General features: G+C 37.4%; 1 protein-coding gene across 6 annotated transcripts in view; it reads right to left on the bottom strand.

Moving 5' to 3' along the window:
- Positions 1-20,041, bottom strand: part of CACNA2D1 (calcium voltage-gated channel auxiliary subunit alpha2delta 1) — a 434,905-nt gene that overhangs the window by 343,777 nt on the left and 71,087 nt on the right. For all 6 annotated transcript variants that reach the window (XM_075489919.1, XM_075489999.1, XM_075490084.1 and 3 more), the window contains exon 3: positions 14,759-14,875. In XM_075489919.1, the coding sequence (XP_075346034.1) occupies positions 14,759-14,875 (117 nt within the window). The remainder of the gene's footprint in view (positions 1-14,758; positions 14,876-20,041) is intronic.

Genomic DNA, 20,041 nt, shown 5'->3' with positions numbered 1-20,041 from the left:
GAAACCATACCTTCATCACATTGACACATCATAAAATGTGTCATCACCTTGTTTCTTGAAGCTTCCCCATCAAAGGGAATCTTTTAATTCAACAAAAGGATTAACATAAAAACCTGTGAAATACCTCAGCCTCTGCTGATTAATAAAGCTTTTTGCAGGTGAAGCTTACATTTGTTTATCTGCAAATTTACAGTTGAATCACAGAAAGTTAGAAATTGCAATTTAGACCTTCAGGAAATAGCACAAAACAGTTTATTACACTGCTTTCCTTCAGCATATCCTGCTTTCTGAGCTTTTCCACAGGGACTTATGGTGCAAGTAAATTGCTGGGTTCCTGGGGAATTTTGCCTTTTGTACTAACAAGTACATCAGAAATCAATATTGTAAAGAAAGCTGACAGGAACTCCCTTAAGGAAAGTTTTAACATGGAAATTCCACTAGAAAGCCGAGAAGGTGTGATAAAGGTGGCAGGTGGACACCTTAAACTGGTAAGGGAGAAAAACCTATGAAAGAAAGATGCCAGGTGAACACTCTACCTGAATCTCCTTCACACTTTCATGAAGACAGAAATTCAGTATTTCTTCTTAACTCGCTCTGCAGCAAGCTGTTTCCAAGGATTCAAGCCCTGTTGATCTGATTCCTTTAAAGCTTACTTGGAAGAGCCCCAGATTTACCTGCACTCTTTCCCAAGGGTCCCAATTAGCTGCATGCCTGAAATCCTGGCACAAAGCGTGCTACCAAAATGCTCGAGGAAAAACTGAAATATTCCAGGAAACAATTTGTTACGCTATTGAACCCATACTGTTAGCCAGTTCTACAGTGCATTTAAGGATACTGCAGCTATATAATAAGCATTATGGCCATGCTGTAGATGGCTACCATGCTGTAGATGGCACTCAGAAAACCAAATCCTTTAGAGAAAGGGAAAAAAAATAGGAAGAAGAGAAAAGAGTATTCAACTACTCATTGTTGGATGTTAATTTATCAAATTACATGACCAGCAACCAACCCAAATGTGGGGTTTTATCTTTTACTTCTGCAAAGAGCAAGACTCTGAGATGGGTTTAAAATCAGATTCTGATGCCCATTCTGCAATTCAATAGGTCCTTATTGCAGCAAGAGTTCAATGTTGAAAGTTAGTCTGATGCATGTACATATTTCATGAGTCAAAACTGGCATTTTAAAATTTAATCTTACTCTGGCTCCACAGTAACAATTATTGCATTCAGCTCAATCTTACTAAAAATTTGACCTAGAAAAAAGTGGAAAAAACATCTGGAGAAAATGAATAGTTTCACTGTAGCAAAATACTTCAATTTCTCATTAGGGAAAGAAAAAAAGATTTAACTACACTTATCTTCCAAAGTAAAAAATACACCAAAAATAATTAAAACATTTTGGATTTGGATAACATTTATTTAGATCTGCATTTATTTTATTTTTGATTTAAAATATTTTATCTGGTTGGTAGTGATTTGCTGTTGATTTTTCTTGTTGAGAATTGCTTGTCTGAACACCTACCACTACACGTGTAGTTGCAACATCTGAGCATTCTGTCATAATCTTCTGATTTTAGGCCTGCCAAAGAATTATGTCTGAAGTCAGAAAAGAAATGAGGGAAATCATGTGCTGAAAAATGAATGCCCTATTCCATTCCATTCCATTCCATTCCATTCCATTCCATTCCATTCCATTCTATTACCAGTCATGTTCTAGAAGAGGACCTGGAGCCTGATGCAGGCACTCAAGACATGGTAGAAGAACCTCCTGCACTGTCCCTAAGCCTCTCCTCTTCCAAATACTTATATAAAATGATTATGGAAGTAGCTGCTATGAAACAGTTACGCATTCTCTGTAAGACAGCGTGCCAAGGAGAAGGCTGACAGCAGATATGGCTGAAGTTACATACTAAATGCCAAAACTGTGATGTACTAAGTCTGGCAATACTGGACGAGGAAGTACTCAGTGCAACTAGTCTGAGATCCATTTAGAACAAATAAGAGAAAATACTTTTTTACCCATAAAGAGTGCGGTCTTGGAACCGTTTACTACAGGATGTCATGGAGGCAGATAGTACAGGCAGGTTAGGGGCTAGGCAAATTTATGGGTAAGTTCACTAACAGATACTGAAGGGAACAGGCAGAGACGTCCTCTTTGAAATTTCTAATCCAAAAACTGTGAACACGGAGGGATTACACGCATAATCGACCACAGATACTGGCAAGGCTTGTATATTCTCCTTACCCAGCGTCGCCCCATGCCAACATCAGGACAGACTACTGACTACACAGGCTACCGCAACCCAGCAGGGCATTTCCTATGCTCTTATCCCATAGACTACCCCCTGGCTTCAGTTATCACTCCCACCAAAAAAATGAGGTCTTTGTATTTTTCTGGAAAGAAAAATATCTTTGTGGACCTTGAAACTGGTGATAAATGTAACTTGCAGCTTCAGCTAGCAGGAAACCACAATGGTTCTACTTTAATGAATAAATTTCATTAGTTCTGTCATATACTTAAACAGTACCAAGTATCACCAACCCCATTCAATGCAGAACAGAGCCTTGCTAAATCTGTAATTACTCCCTTCCACATACCTACTAGCAGGGAAGGAAGGAAAAGGAGCACCAAGGAAGATGAACACGTGAAAAAGGCATAGAAAAACAGAGGGCATGTCAGATACTTCTTTCTGCTGTTCCCTGATGAAATCTCTGCCTTGCCCCAAAAGGTCTGTTTGCAACATTACATATTGATTATCAAAGTGAACATTGCCGTGAGCACAGAGCAGTGACATAGTAAGCCTGGAGACCCAAAAGTCCTTGACAATTTTGTACATAACCACTAGGAAGGGTTCAATTTTAAATACTCTAGCTTTCACCTGCATTTGTGCTTTAATTCTGCCCTCTGAAATGCAAATTGAACTGAACAATTCAACTGAACAATTCAAACATTTCGAGAACTTATTAAAACTCTTACAGAAATTCTCACAGAAAATGTTGCAATCAAAAGAGTTGACATATGATTTTTTTTTTAATTAAGATGGAAATAAAAAAAATCTCCTCTTGTCATTTTTTGAAAGTGTTACTAATGCATTCTGTCTACTAAAAAAAATGTAGTTGTCTTTTTGTTACAACAGTGACTTTTAAGGCTGTTAGAAGTACGGGAAGCAACATTTCCTAGAAGCCACCATTGGTTAAGGAAACCTGTGGAAACACTACATGTCAGCTGGACTATGGTATGAAGACATACTTTGTAGAAACTTTCCTTATTATTTATTCACTGTACAACTATTATACAAAGTAGTCTAGAACACACAGGCTAAAATGATCTCATTCAAAGACAATGTGTTTTTCTACAGTTGAAGGTATCATTAGAAATAGAACAAGGAATTTACAGATTTCACAGCATATTTAGAAAACAGTGATTGTGTCTTGGACACAGGTATCCTGAAAAGTATTTACGAGGGGAAGTGGGTGAACAATTCAACATGAGCTAGTGTGATGCTGTAGCAACACAGTCTAGTTTGAACTTTTAACATGGGGAATGTGGAAAAAGAGAAGCAAAGGGTACAAAGCATTCCACTGAGACAAATACCAGAAGGGTGCATACAGTCAGGTATCAATGTTCTTAAAGAAAAGATACTGAAAGACAAGAGAAGATGCAGGAAAGAGTCCCCAAATTATCCAAGACCTGGGAAAAAAAGGTCTCACAAAGACAGAATGTAGGCTTAGAGAGTTGTGTACAATACACAACTACTGTACAAAAGTTTATGTATAACTTGTATGTGCAAGTTTGGACCACTGAAAACACCACTTACATTTGGTTCTTCTCAGTAATGTTTAATAGAGCTTTCAGCAAATAAGTGGAGTTTTCATTTCACAGAGGATTTTAAAATTTTAAAATTCAATTTTGTTGTGGTTGAAAGAGTAAACTTAGTGACTGAAGGAAAGATTAGGAGTCTTGGGAGGGTTGGCTGAACAGCATTAGGGTATGGAAGCCAACACTTGCAATGCTCAAGAACTCCTATATTTTCCTTCAGTCGGTTTAGATAGGCAACCTTGCATTAAACCAGACAAATCTGAGCAAATTAAACTACTAGCATGAACTATTGTGATTTTGAAAAATGCATGTTTTACCATGGAAAATCATTCTTCTGTAAAATTTCCAACTAGCCACAGTGGAAAACAGTTTTACACCAATAAATACATCAATGTGTTTTTTGTTTCTTGGGCAGACGATCTGAATGGAAGTCATCAGACCAAGAAATAAGCAAGAAAATAGTTGTCTTCGCCTATCAGGCAGAAGCACATATAAGGAAAACAAAAATATCTTCAGGAGAAGAAGCTGCCTGAGGGTAAGCCTCAGCTAAGAAGGGTAGCAAAGCCCTGGAGACAAAAACTGGGACAAATCCAAGAAAAGCAACAACAGAGGTTTGGGCTGCATTGTTTTCTTTTTAAATCTGAGCTTCTGAAGCTGAAAAAGTAACTTTATAACCAAAGGAAACCAAAAGAGTTATTTGGAGCAAGATTTCCCCTTTCACAGCTGCTACATCAACCCCCCGGCTTAGGGTAATGCTGGCTGTAATGAGGCTATGCACCTGCAGAACGTCTTTCACAAATGAAATTTCAGTATCCATAAACCTAGACAAAGAAACCTGCTTGTAACAAACACATGAAGAATCTCCCACAGGGAGTTTAAAAAACAACAACAACACAACCACTGGAAAATTAGCCACGGCCATTTATTTTGTAACCAATTTGCCCAAGTGAATACATAAAAGAGACTGAATGGGAAAGAACTGCTACAGCTATCGGTGCTCCTCATTTTTCCCCATACCAAAAGTGAAAGCAACAAAGCAGCTATGCTATCAGTGACAATCTACCGTGTAAGGAGAAAGAAAAGTTAAATTGTGAAGCTGATCATCCAATAATATTATTTGCCACAAGCTCTTTTTAGCTTTCATCATCTCAGTCACACTTAGAAGCTCTAACTGCAATACACTGTGCTAGCAGGACAGAGATTCAGCAGGTGTCTCTCTAAGCTAGCGTACTAGATGCCATTTCAGCACTATATACAGTTCAGGTCCACAAAAATCAAAACGATGACTCATGGCTATCTATGAGGATATGGGAAGTGGGAGGGACGACCCCCTGTTTATCTGTCAACAAGAATACAAGATCTGCAGAAGGCAAATCAAGTAAACCGTGGAAAGAAAAAACATGGGAACAGGAGATATTTGTAAGAACTCTCATTGTAAGCCCTCTGATTTATTTTTCCAGACTTTTATGATGCCTGGCGAGGTATGTGAGTTATGTGAATCTATCATCTGAGGCATAATGTTGCATCTATACAACCCGGATTTTGGATAATAAAATAAGACTCAAGGCAAGACAAGCAAAAACAAATTCAAACATCTGACGTGGACAAGTTGACAAATGTTTGACTTCATAAGTGTCATGTCTCGCTAGCTGTCATTCCAAAACACATTTGCTTCAGCAACTACAACCAACTTAAATAGGCTACATTTATATCTGGAAATTTAAGCAAAGTTCATACAGGCTAGCGGACTCAGTATTATAGCCTAAAAAAGTATATGTAAAACCTTTTTCCTAGTGTGCAAATCTTCCAGTGAAGCTAGTTTTAAAAGTGCAGTGTCAGTCTTAAATTCACCTGCAAAGTTTCCGCCATATCTGAAGTAGCTATTTCTGCTATTTGGACCAGCTCTAGTCATGGACTGAAATCTAAATTTAATGCTGCAGAAAGGAGATGACAATGTCTATTCTGAATACTCGCAGGAAGAATCCAGAAATAAAATTTAGAAATTTTCCACCTCGATGAATTACTCAGTATGTAGAGAATTGATGGAGATATAAAAAGTAGACATATAAATAGACCTAGAGTCCTAACTCTGTAAAATTCTACAAAATACATAATGGAAAAGACTTAAAGAACCAAGACATACTGTCATGCAAAAACATATGGTATGCATGATCTTACAGTCCTTACAGAGAAAAGTTTATTTTATTTGTATTTTTCCAAAACATCAGTATTTTCCTGGTAGAATATGGGCACAACTAAAGCCATTTGGTTTCTGGTGCTGGTACACACTTCATGTAATCTTTTCACTATATATCTTTTCCTATAGCCCAAGAGCCATCTCCAGCTTGAAATGAAAAGTTAAAATAAAATAATAAAATATTTTGAAATATTAAAGAGAAGAAAAAGCCACAGCCTAACAATTCCAAGGAGAAAATGAACATTAGAGTGGAAAATAACACAAAACCTGTGTACATGGCACAAAAACACACAAAGACAAAACTTTGTTCATCTTTGACCCGTAATTTACTCCGGTTAATTTGCTCTTTTCCACCCACGTAGGCTTCCTCTTCTTAGAAGTCAGATCTGAAATTATTTTGGTAAACGACCCAGCACACAAAGTGCACTGCCAGCTTCGTTATGATGGCCAGCTTCTCATATAACAACTAACAAAAAAATACTAATAAAATGTGGGAAAGTGTTGCTTGCTGGGAGACTAACCACAATTCAAGCTATTTTCCTTCTCTGAATTCCTCCAACTTGAGCCCTTTCCAACACAATTGTCTAACACTGCCTGTAACTGGCAAGTGAGTCAAAAGGGTAGAAACACCTGAAAATAAAAAATAGAAGTTAAGAGAAAGTAGCAGCAAATTTATCAAGACACGAATTATGCTTCTTTTTGTACTGCAATCAGTTTTGAAATCAGTTCTCAACAAGGCTTACGTTCTTAAAATCAGATAGGAAAGAAAGGAAGGGAAAGACATTTTATCTTGATGAACCTTCTGACGCTACCACAACTCAACGGTAAAACTGAGACCTCTCCCTTTCTGTATTGATTCTATGGCTATTCCATGCATAAGGAACTAATAGGGAAACATCAGGTGCCTCCATCAACTCAAGCCCTAGTTCATCAGTGTCTTCTAATGACAAAATCACAACATTTACCATGTCATCATTTGCAAAATAATGAGGGAAGTCAGAATCACAGATTGCCCTTAACTGTAGGAGGATCCAAACTACACCTCTGGAGAATGGCCTAATTGTCATGTGAAAGGGGAAGGACTCTGGCCCTCGCAGCCTGAGACGAAGAATAAATGAATTTAATGCATCTGAAGGGAGGGCAATGAAGGCGGAGGGCAATTGTTAGCATCAAAAAGTTATTTTTGCTCAGATTATATTGTGGATTGGAGGACTTTAGCCTTGTGATCAGAGGACTTAGGAAGGAAAAGAACCGAGTTGCAAATCCTCTTCCCTGGTCAGATGTTTTGTGTATTTATCTTTTAGATTAGAAGATAACTGGAAAAATACTTATTTCCAGTATGCACAACGGAATATAGTTTAGATGGAGTTTCAGCACACCTGCGCAAGTGTGTCCAGATCAAGATATGTATCCATATGTATACATAGGTATTTTCATTCCAGAGACGTAGCCCAAGCCCTCACGGACTGATTAGCTCTAATCTTTAGATTACCATGCAGAAGTGGTGGACGCCACTATTAGGTGGGACTATTTAGGCTTCTTTGGAATTTCTGGTGGAGCTTAGGAAACTGGTGGCTGAGCTGCAACAGAGCCCCAAGCGAGAGATGCTGCCCAGTGCACGTTCTGCTAAATGAGTGGACAACTTCAATTTATCTATAGAGTATTATAAAAAGTGGAAAGATAACTTGTTAGTATAGGAAATTTAAGATTAGCAGACCAGAAAGTAGGTGTCCCATAGTGTTTTCAAGGATGTTAAGTGGGTTTTAGGCATCTAATCAAAACTCAGGCTAGAGTTTTGGATCCCTTCCAAAAACCAGTAGTATCAAGCACACCTACAAAATTTATTTTAGTTTTATAGGTCTTTCAGGCTACAGAAAAATTCCCAACCCTATTTAAAGTGCACAGCTTCTCTGCCCAGGAATCTCAAAATATGTTATAACACATGTTTATTTAAGCTTCCCAGTTGTATTGTGAGACACTGAAGCCTTATTTCAGGCGGGCAGGGAAATACTAAGGGATCTGGACACACTTGCACAGCTGTGTTGAAATTGCATCTAAACTAGCAGATAAACATTCTGAGCTCCTCATTCGCAGACACAGTTGTGCACCTTGGACATTTCCCAAGAGCACGTAGAGGGAACCTGTCTCCTAGCACACAATCTGTGCCTCAGTTTCCATGGAAACTCAGTTTCCTCAGTTTTCAGAAGAAACCAAGGCATAAAGGCCAGAATGAAGATATGATGTCTCTGGTTGAGATGTCTGAAGAAATCTAGACAATAAGGTGCAAATCTACACGTAACTCTTCTTTGTCTGCACGCAGCCCAAGAAGCCAAGGGTAGCGACTACTACTTTCCCTTGAATGACCTTAATGTAAGAGTTTAAGAGTTAAAGGGAAAAACAAATAACCCTACAGCAAAACAAAGCAACATTAAGAGGGAATTTGGCAGTGAAAATATGATTGTCTCTCATTCTCCAGTGAAATGTATTATAATGGAACTTGGGTGTTTGCTTTACACAAATGATTATGCTGTTGCCTTAGAATATGGGCAGTAATGAAAGAAAAGGTTATTAATAAATGCACTCTGAGTGTACATCGTAGTGTTGACAAGAAGCTACAGACACTGAGGCTTTGCAGAAAGAGGTATTTCACTGTGGAAAAGAAGATTTGCAGGGGAATATGCATACATCTTAATTTTGGATAGGAGGACAAGTAGGATTCATCTCAAAGTATTACACAAACAAGTAGCCAACAGTAAAATAATTTGAGAATGCAGAAAGGGATCTTATCTAAGCAAGAAATAGGACATTCTGACCCTGTTTCCAAAATTTTCTGCAGGCTGTGCTTACAAAGACTGTTAGTAGGTGTTCTTTATTAACCATTTTCTCTCTTAATTTTAATTTTCTGTCACCGGAGAGATCCAAACTTGCTTACTCTCTTCAATTGAAATATAACAGCAAAAATGAGCAAGAGGGTAAAACTGCAGATTTTCCTGCCGTAGAAGATTAAGGATGCTTCGCGATACCTAGTGAGTAATGGGCTGCTCAGACGGGCAGAGGAAGGCCAAGGGCTGCACAACTAATGGCTGCACACTGCACAAGAGTGAAGCCGCACCGTAGATTTAGGGTGCAGCACTGGATTAAACGTTACTTTAAGATAAATCATGCTTAATTTCCCTCACGACACAATGCCTAAACAGAAAACAAAACCCCAGAACAGCCTTTTGCAAAGCACTGAGTTTTTAAAATACACCTTTCTAAATACCACAATGTACAATTTTAAATTTTAAAGTGTGACAAAAATAAGGATCTTTGCAAATCTTAAGCTTATTACAGTATTCTACATGAGTAATAAAACATATATAATGAGTCCATCTCATATTAATGAGTTTAAAAGGGTTTATTTTTATATAGACATTAAGAAAATATTTGTAACTCCTCAAACCATATTTTTAAAATATATTACAATGTCAGGCACTCTATTTAGTATTTCTAATGATACTCATCAAATAAATATTAGTATCTTCCAAATACAACTATCCTCGCTTTCTTGTATATAGAAAAGTTTTTGTTTAAATTATTTAGTTCCCATCTGAACTGAAAGATTATGATCTATTAGCATGATGTACATAGCTCCAGAAAGCTATTGCACTGGTGAATGGGGTAGGAACTTTAAAACAGAAGGTAACTCCAGGGAAAATGAACAATCGAGGTGCCAGACTGCCTAATGGGCTAGGTATGCTATTTGGTGGTATCCTTGGAAGAGTTGTGTACCTGAAAAATGTCCAAGAACCTTTGTGAGATTTGCCCGTAGTTACTGCAGGATACATTTTCAATGAAACCTCCACCCATCTTCTATTACACACCTGGAAATGCAGGCTGCAATGGTAGCACAGCTAGTCTGCACACCACCTTTTAGCAAGATACATAGAGACAGAATATTAACTTGCCCATAATACCATAGCATCATAGAATGTCTCAAGTTGGAAGGGACCCATAAGGAACATCGAGTCCAACTCCCTGCTCCTCACAGGACCATATGGATACCATATGCACATGGAAATTCCATAATATTGAAATAGTGTGTGCTCAGTAGGGTTAGGCCAGGCAACTATGCGATAATAAACAACAGTAAACACGCAAAAAAAATGTTCACCACTATTTGAACAACAGGCTCTACTGCAAGACAGTCTTTGACATCCTTGACTATAACGCTGTTGCCTGCCTCCCTCCTTACTACTTATACCACTCTCTTCCTCCACTACACTTTGCTAGAAAATTCTCCCATTTTCTTTTCATCCTAACTTTTTCTTCTACATCTTCTAGTAATAGCTATCTAGGAAAGCCCTCTGAGTTCAGATCAGGACTTTCCCCTTTCTCCTTCCCCAGCTAGGTACCTATTTCAACCACCATTTTTAAGCTTTTCCCAAGCATAAATTCATACACATGAATTTAAAAATATGAATCATATAAAAATAGACTTTTTTCCTTACGGTGGGACAAGTGATCTTTGTCCAGATTTTTGTTATAATCTTTTCTCATATAAACCAGAAATGAAATCACAGAGCTCTTCCACGTTACTCAAGCCTTTTGCGTGTAATGCACAGAACCACTAAGTAATTTTACCTTTAAGTCATAGCTAGAGAGTTTTCTAGCACAAAGTTGCATGAAAACACAAATAAATTGGAATGCAAGAGTTATTTCTCATTGAAAGGTGCTCTTGCAGCTCAAGGGAAGCCAGCTTATTATTAGAAAAGTCATCATTAATATTTACTTGTTATAACCTTGCCCAAAGATTGTTTGTGTAGCATGCCTAGAGAAAATCATGGCATCCCTGGGGTATGCTAGTCTCTGAACAACGACACTGTTGATGTCATTCACTGGCACCTTCCTCGTGGCATCACTGGAGGATGTATGATCCTCTTCCATCATACTCTTTTCAGGATTCAGGTCTTAATTAACACTTTGAGACATATTAGCCCCAATGGTAAAACCCTCTGCGCAATCATTAGTAACAGTTCCATTCAACTCCACTCCTGATTTCCGAGAAAATGTGAGCCAGCAGATTTAAGAAGACTTAAGTTTCAGCTAAATCATTCAGCTTCACTACGTAAAGTTTACAAAATGCCAGCATAAAGATAGTCCTTGAAAAAAGAAGAAAGAGAAATACATGTGGAAGGTGAAGAAATTCTCTTAGTAGAAAGTAATAGTTCAGATGCAGGAGATAATAAGTGAGTGTCTCCTGTGTATAAAAATGTTTAAAATCAGAAGTCATTGAAAGCTCTGATATAAATCCAGGATAACTACAAATAGAAAAGCCAGTATAAATATCTGAGCCATTAGGAGCTCTTAAGGTCAGGTGATAGCATCAAAGAAACCAACATGAAGTGATCCAAAATTAATAACCATGTAGAATATGAGTCAGCAAAGAGATCTGACTAGGACTGAGATTAATAAAAGGGTATTTTTCCCCTTAAGTAATGCTTTTTAGGCCTTTTCCTCTTTTCTTTTTTTTAGTCAGACTAAGCCCATGGGTACATGAATATACACCAGAAATACATTTTTTAAAGAAACAAAGGATTCCCCAAAACAGCTAGCCTTGGCAATGGTTGAGAAAAACGTCTGGATCAGAAATCAGAAGCTACATCAAACAATGAAAATGATATTAAAAAGCTTAATCGACTTAATAATAATAAAAATAATATTAAAAAGCTTAAGTCAGTTTTACTAATTTGAGAGGTTATACTCATTTTTTAATGCATTGGCATTGGCTGTGTCTGGCATTTGATACAAAAGGAAAAGTAAGTTTTCTCAGGAACCCTCTATGACCAACCACCCCTAGAAAGCTGTTCTGAAGAAAGTGATTTTGATAAATTTTTATTTTTAAAATGTATGCAGATATTTCTTTTTTTATAGTAAAAAAAAAAAAGGAAAAAACTAGTATATATAGAGAAAAATTAAACACTATTTGCTTAAAAAAAGCACAGTAGGTTACCAAATAGATATAGAGAGATATATATTTTTATATATATATAAAATTAGGAGGTTTATGTGTGTATATATATAATTAGGACATAAAAAGTACACAAAGTTCACAGAGTTTCAGCAAGGCAAATATCTGAGACCTGACAACCTCTGTAAGACAGCTCCGTCCTTCTTGAACTGGAGTAGAGGAATATTTCAATAGGTCATTTCAATCACTTTGCTGCAAAAAGGATCTTAGTGTGTGTTGTAATCATGTAATTAATGTTTGCAAATGCTGGTGATTCCCAGACAATTAAAAAAAAGTAATTTAAAAAAAATTTAGAGATGTCCCAACACTGAAGAGAAGCATCATTGATCAGTATTTAAAGGATGGCAAATCAAATTCATTTGTGTGAAGGGGGGGGGGGGGGGGGGGGAGCTAAGTAATTTCCAGCTGTTTGGGGATGAATTTCACTCTGCGTGAAGTGGCAAGATTGATAAAGATGTCACGCAGAAGTCTTGCTGACACCCATCCTGAAATGATGGCATGCAGCTAAAAATAATAAGTATTGTACATTCACTGCAGCACTGGCAGTAATGGCAACCCCAAACATTAAAGACATCAAGAGTCACATCCTCCAAAATAATAAAATTGGTTTTAAAGTCTTAAGTCTTTAGCCACTAATACATCTGGAGGACTTTTTATCTTTTTATTTGCCTTCAAGATGCATTGACTTGATCATTTAAAATTACCTGAGAAGTTCTGAATACTACAAGACTTCTTAAAAAAAAAAAAAAAAAAGAGCAACTGGACTGAAGGACCATCCTTCTTCTAATTTAATCTTTTATGTCAGGGAACTGAATTGTATTACCCTTTTCAAAAAGTGACCATGGGCTTGCCTAAAATAAGGTAGGCACCCTTCTTCCACATTCACAGAAAAACTGTTCTGGAATCTTTTCTAAAGTATGCATGAGATACTTATTTAATTTTCTTAAAGTTTTAAGATCAAACCACCACAGACACACACAAACCCCTACATTAATCTGGAGTCTCAAGAAAACATAAGATTTGGCTGTGATGATAACTGAAAAACATCAGACTTATATGGGTTGATGGGAAAATGGTGGAAAAACTGGTGTGTTCACAAAGGTCTGCAAATGATTTATAATATTTTGCAATAATAATACAAAGTCCACAGAGTGCTACATAAACACATGCCCACCGAGTTAAAACAGGAAAACAAACAAAAAAATCATGTCTGTTTTACACTCGTTTGACTGAAGGAGGGAAGCTTTGGCCCAGATAACGCTGATGCACATTGCGTGTTAGGGAACTGGAAGAGCGAGCTCCCGCCAAGAACAAAAAGGCAGGAAAATGGGTACCTCCTGTGGTACCTATGCACGGACAATGGACTCAGCAAAATCTCATCGCCTACAAGAAGGCTAGTCCACAGGATAGCGTGCAGCGGCAGTTTCACTCTCAGATTGATTTTTCAGCTGCCTGAAACTGTACCGATAAAAGGACTGCTTGGGTGGGACTCATCTCCCCCAGCTTTACACATCTACAGTATAGACATTTACATCGAGGCTGCTCTGATAGAGAAAGAGAGAAGTAAGTATTTCTGGGCTGTAGTTCATCCCATTTTAAAGTCTTATTCAGAACATGTCAGGTCAATCCTGACTGAGAAGTGCCTGTTTTATTCCACTGAACAAAAAAGGAGCTTAGGATGACCAGCTGAGTAGATGTCTACAGTTAGGTGAATTAATCCCTCTTTCTCCTCTCTTTCACTTTAAATGACACATCCAAACTCATCTGCAAGTCTATGCGGATATGTAATTGCTCCGGGAATCCCAGGCTGCTGTTCCATCCTTTAAACCCGTTTCTGATAGCTCCGCTCTGTAAAAAGCATGTTTATGAATTCATCCGGATCCCCCCGTGCATGTTTGGTCAGTATCTTCTGAAAAGCACTCTAAACTCTTCTACGAGTCAGAGTGATGCGAGTAGGAATCATAAAAAGCAATTATGCAGGTTTGGTGTCTTACAGGATAGAAGAAAAAGGGACTGCTGGCAAAAGCACTTTAAAGAAATAACTACTTCTTATTTAAAGCGTAAAGAATCATGAGGTTACAATGCAGCATGGTCTTCACACTAATAGTTCAGGATTAACTTTGCTGATATGAAACATGATCGAAATACAGATTAAATTAGCAACTCAGAAATAGAATAGGTATGGAAATGAATCTGATTCACACATGGCTACGTTTGTTGAAGGAGAAGAATTAGTTGCTACCATCAAGAAAGACTGAGTAACTAAAAAGACGAAGAGAGCAAATATCAGCAGATGTAGTTAGCAATAATACCAAAATGAACATCATGACTTCAAATACACCATTATTTTTAAATCACATTTTAAAAAGCTCTACTTCTTGTTTCCCCAAGATCACTACTGACTGTAGAGTACAGTGATCTTCAAGTCATAAACATTCATGTGCGTCACTTAGAGGAATATTTTCCAATCTATTTATAACTTGATTTGTTACTTGGCCATGGTTCCTAATCTGTCCATCAATATTATAAGCATCTGCCCTATGCCAATGAACTAATGAGTTCATTTTCTACCATGAAGTCACGAGCCATCTTTCTACATGTCATGTCCTGTACACATCAGGCTGACACTGCCTGTAAGTGTATAGACAGGAAAAATAACAATAAAAGCATGTTTCAATAATAAAGATTTTTTTAAAAATTCTAAATAGAGAACCTAACCCATTAGTACTCACCACCAAGGCTTTAGACCTGTTACTCAGAAGTTTTTCAATGTCTCTGGCTGCAATTTCCACTAGCTGACGAGGGTTGTTGGCTTCGACAGTATACAAATCCCTGTTTTTCAAATAAATCTGCAAGAGGAAAAAATTGAAATAAATCAAAATGGCAACAGACATTCAAAATAAGCAAAGTGACTTGACAGAATAGGCATCAAGATGTCCTCTGTTCTTATTGGAGAGCTTCCGAAAGACTATTGCTAGGAAAATGCAAACGTGCCCTCTGAAAGAAATACTTCACCTTTTTGTCTGACAGGTAGAAGGTGTCTCTAAAAATCATTTAATAAATCTTCAAAACTGACTCTTTCTAGTGACAGACTATTCAATTGCTAACTGCTCAAGGAATCTGATTCCGAGAGAGTGCTGAGAGAAAAGTAAAATGGAGATCCTTTGAAATGACTGAAGTTGAAATCAAATAGTTATTGCTGAATTCAATCCTTCCTTGAATGCTGAACAACATGCCGTTTGAAGTAAATCATTTAAGTTATGCTAACGTAATCGGTTTAGTCCCTTATCTATTTATTCATATTATAGAGTTAGTATTCATGAGGAAAGGAGAGGAAGAGGAAGAAAACAAATAAGAAAAGAGGAAAAAAGGAAAAATTTAAAAAAAAGGGAAATGGGGAAAAAATGAAAGGGGAAAAAAGATGGGGGAAGAGGGGAAAGGAACTATAATCATGTTTCTCCTCTATCATGAATGAAGGTTATCTCTGGGGAGGAGCCATTAACTGTTTCCAAAGCAGAACACATATATAAAGGAGATAATTTGGTTTGTTAAACAAAGCCACTACAATGAAATGCACGCAACCACAAGAAGTAAAGAAGAAAAAAGTAGCAAGAAATCCATTTGCCTATCTCTGTCCTACTAGAACGGGATAAAGAAAAAATACATTATTTGGGGATTTTGGGGGGAAAAAAAAAAAGGAAAGAAACGTGGATACCTTATGGCTAGATGGGCAAATGGGGAAAACTAATTTATGCAACCAACAGATGGCCTGAGTTTACTCAAGTACTCTGCCTCTCCGCAACGCTGCCTGGTGGGGGCTGTGCTGTCTCCCGGGGAATAATTCCAGGCACAGGCAGGAACGGGTCCAGCGCTAATGCACTGGCTGCCGGCCAGCACAAGAACCGAGAAACTGCACACCAGACTGTCTACCAGCCCCGCCAGGCCTCTCAGGTTAAAGCTATGGAGACCTTAAAGAAACTCACCAAAATATGTCTCTCATGCTTGTAGCTGATGGGTATTTATCACCAATAAATTTCTGACAACTGCAGTTATAGCTGCAAATTTTTGTCGGGCATGTCTCATAAGCTGTCATAGGTTTTCATCACTTTTGAATTTCACAGCACTTATGTTGGGTTTTAGGTTTTTTTCGTTCAGAAGTACAGTCTTTTCTTTCCACCAGTAACTGAGTAATTGGAATATGCTTTAATTCTTCATATAGTAGCAATTATTTTAACAAATCAGTGCATTATGAGCAGAAAACCACTAAAAAAGAAGATAGTGTCTAATGAACTCAGATTACAGTTTGGATATTTTTGAGGTGCTTGATTTTCAAAATTGCCACACAGAAAGTGTACCTCAGGTATAATCCAAAATCTTTTTTTTTTTTTTTTTTTTTTTAGGACAGATTTTAATAGTAGAAATGGTCTATAGGCCAATTATTAATTAAAAAAATAGAAATAAAGAAATTTTATCCTACAACTGCTTATTACAGAATTCGTTACATTTTTCTGTGATACATGTAAAATTTGCAGAGTCAGCAGTGGGTTTCAGCATTAAATTGACTGTAGTGACAAGAAGAGCCTTACAGTCCTACAGGCAAGGCAAGAGTAGAAATCAGTTTTATAGATCCAGATGGTTTGAATCAAGGATGGAAATTTCAGAAGAGCATCTAAATTAGAGTGACCATCAAATCTGGAAAAAGTCTTAGGTTTTCCCATCATCAGCAAATATTCACCCTCATCACGTAGGGAACAGACACTGGAATATGGGTGTTACCAGGTGTTCTTTGAAGAGAAATGTAGTGCCAAATTCTTTAAACTTCATTCATGACTGTGTGAAGTACACCTGCATAAAAAGTTACTGAATTTATAGAAGAATGGTTACAAGATTTTGAAAATAGGCTAGAAAAATGTAAAATAACGTTCACAGAAGATTTTAAATAATAATTTAAAAAATCATTTTAAAACATTTATTTATTTTACTTGTGAAAATGTTTGGTTTGCTTTGTTCAATTTTTTCCTGGTTTCTCTTTTTTTCAGATTTTTTAATGCAATTGCTTTTAATTTGCTACTCAACTGTGAAAGGAATAAGAAAATTTAAATATATTCCCTTTTCATTTTGGAGTTTCAATTAGGCAAAAACATCTTAAAATTTGAAGAAAGCAGTAGTTCATTGCAAAAATGCCATTTCATTGTAATTAAATTTTTTACTCGATATTATAAACAAATATTAAGAAGGCCACAAGCAAAGAAAATTCACGGTAGGGGCACAGGCAAGTATGTGCTGAAGTGATGCAGGTTTGGAGCAGATGGATGATAGGGATGACTTGGAGACTGCGCTGACCAGCTATAAAAAGGCCAGTGCTGTAGTGCTGATTCTTTGACATCTTTAAGCACTTCGTGAAATATGGTTTCTAACAGGCTGTGATCTAACAGCCTCAGCAGAAGTTAAGGTGATGGCACACCGCATCCACACAACCATGATTTTGCACCCCACCAACCAGAAACACAATACAAGTAATTCACTGGAATTAATCTTTCCATAGAACAAAGTTACCTTACCATACTGGTAAGGGTTTGAGAATCTGGATGGAAAATTTACACTTTTATCCCTGTATCTAATCCATTCTTATAGCAAACATATGATCCTATAAACCCCAGTTTGAAAGCACTCAAATTTTTCACACACCCCATTCCTATAGGGAAGTTGTTCCATAACTCCAAGCTTGAATGGTTTGAAAGCTGCAGACTGTCAAAGTGTGGTCTAGTGGGTACATTTGTAGAAAAAAAAGAAATATTTTAATTTTTCTTCTCCAGCACCAGCTATCAGAATAGTTCAAAAGCCGGAATCGTTTAACAAGGACATCACCACCACAAGAGACAGGAGTCCTATTCATACTTCAACTTAAAACCTTTATAACAGGCATTGTGGGTCACACCACTGAGAAAGCCTGACTCCGAGGCTGGCTTCCCAAGCTGTTATCTGTTAGTGATTAAAAAAAAAACCCAAAATATTCAAACCTACCCCCCAAAAACAACCTTTGAGTTTTGCACAAGATCCCACATAGAGTCAAGTCCGTGACTCTTTCTTTTCTTTGCGTTACCCCATGTCAGGGCTCGGAGCACCTATCTCCCCGGCTTCTACTGCCAGTGGAAGATTTATCCCACACGCTCCCAAACAAAAGGCATCAGAAATAACTCGGAACTTCACACACTTCATTCTCCTGAAGCGTAAGACCTGTCTCAACTACTAAAGTACAGTGTAAGAAATATTCACTAATTATTTAAGAGGTGCGTACATAATTTATTTGTTGCCTGCTTCCCCTTTCTTTAATTCAGCCGCAGCACTGCAGCAGTTCAGCGCAACAACACACGGGGAAATGATACATGCTTCAGGATTTGGCAACCTGTGACAAACTTCTCCTTCTCCAAGCCTCCCACCTAGCAGTCAAACACAATTAGCAAAAGCTCATCTCAAATAGCCATAAAGGGTCTTACCGGCAAAGGTGTGCTCATTCACCTTTCAAAATGCAATTTGGCAGCCCCCATGGCTTGTTAAGAAGAGCTAATTTGAATACATTTCATTAAACTGCTTTGACCTAGTGAATGCAAGTTTCTACTGGCTTTTAGGTCTGAAATCATTTTCAGTACTTTAATCATGAATGTTTTGCTAAAAGCTCTCCAAATCATCAGTAAAACCTTACCATTTCTCACAGAATAAAGCCTCATTGCATAAGGAAAATCTGTAAGCTCATAGAAGAAAAAATACTTTAATTTTTCTCTGAAGTCAATAGCCATGCACTTTTCTATTCAGGCAAGATTGTATTAAAATTGCTTTCTAAATGCTGAATATTTATTCTGGCATAATGAACTGCAAGCTTTTAGGGGAGAGAATATGATGGGGAGAGTCACATTAGTATGAAACAACACAAGAAGAAAGACAATAGTTAAATGTGGTAAAGATTAGGAAAACTGCTCCTCAGCAGAACATGCCCCTCTCCACTCAGTCTTCAAGGACATGTTTATAAATTTCTCACAAAGAGACATTCTCCTTGCTTTCTATAAGACTTGCAAGGAAAAGTCAAACATTTCTGTACAAATTGAGAAAGAATGAAAGATGCGCCTTCAATGCATGGCTCTTGCTACATTGTGGCAGGCATTGGGGCCCGCTGTAACATTGAAATTTTATTTAAATGGCCCTCATGCTTTATTATACTCAGAAAAAGTTCCTGAGAGTAATAAATTATCTGTGCTTTGGATCTGTGGTCTTGGCACTGTTTACACAGACTACCCAAATAACAAGGAATAATAACTCATGTTGAATTATTCTAAACTAGAATAGAATTCCTTTGCCTCTTTGTTTGTTAGTTTGTTTGTCTGTTTGTTTGTTTTGAAACTGTCAGTCTCCCAATTTAAGAAACAATGGAGCCTTTTCTTCAGGCAGCAGTAACCTGGCTGAGGGCCCAAACACAGGACATGAACATGGCAATCTCAGTTTCATCATTGAATACTTTCATGGACATAGAAATCCTATGAGACAAGATCTTCAGAAGTTCAAACCCAGAATTTCAAAAGTTAACCAAAAATGCTCTACCTTTTCCTACCTTGAAATACGCTTTGGAATAAAGAAACAAAATCACTCAACATTCCAGTAATACCTATCTATACAGGGTAAATATATTGATGTTTTTATTATTTCAGTACTACTTTCAAGACCACTTAGCTCAGCCTGGCTGATGGGACACCTCTGTCAACGATCAATGCTTTCGAATCAGTCTAGACTGGTTGCAGAGTATCATGACAGTAAAACTACTGCTCAAAGATACTACCGAGCTTGGGACCCCAGATCAACCAAAGCTTTGTGGTGAGTCTTCCTCCATCTCTTCTGAAAGTGACTACACCAAAATATTAAGAGTGCGTGTGAAATCTGAAGCTAGGTTTTACAAGCCTAGATACTAAAGTGATTAACTTATTAAATAAATTAGAAAAAAAAACTCAGAACAGAGCAAAACTGAA

This window comes from Mycteria americana, chromosome 1 (genome assembly GCF_035582795.1).
Source record: "Mycteria americana isolate JAX WOST 10 ecotype Jacksonville Zoo and Gardens chromosome 1, USCA_MyAme_1.0, whole genome shotgun sequence".
Lineage (NCBI taxonomy): Eukaryota > Metazoa > Chordata > Aves > Ciconiiformes > Ciconiidae > Mycteria > Mycteria americana.
This window is presented reverse-complemented; position numbering and strand designations above follow the sequence as displayed.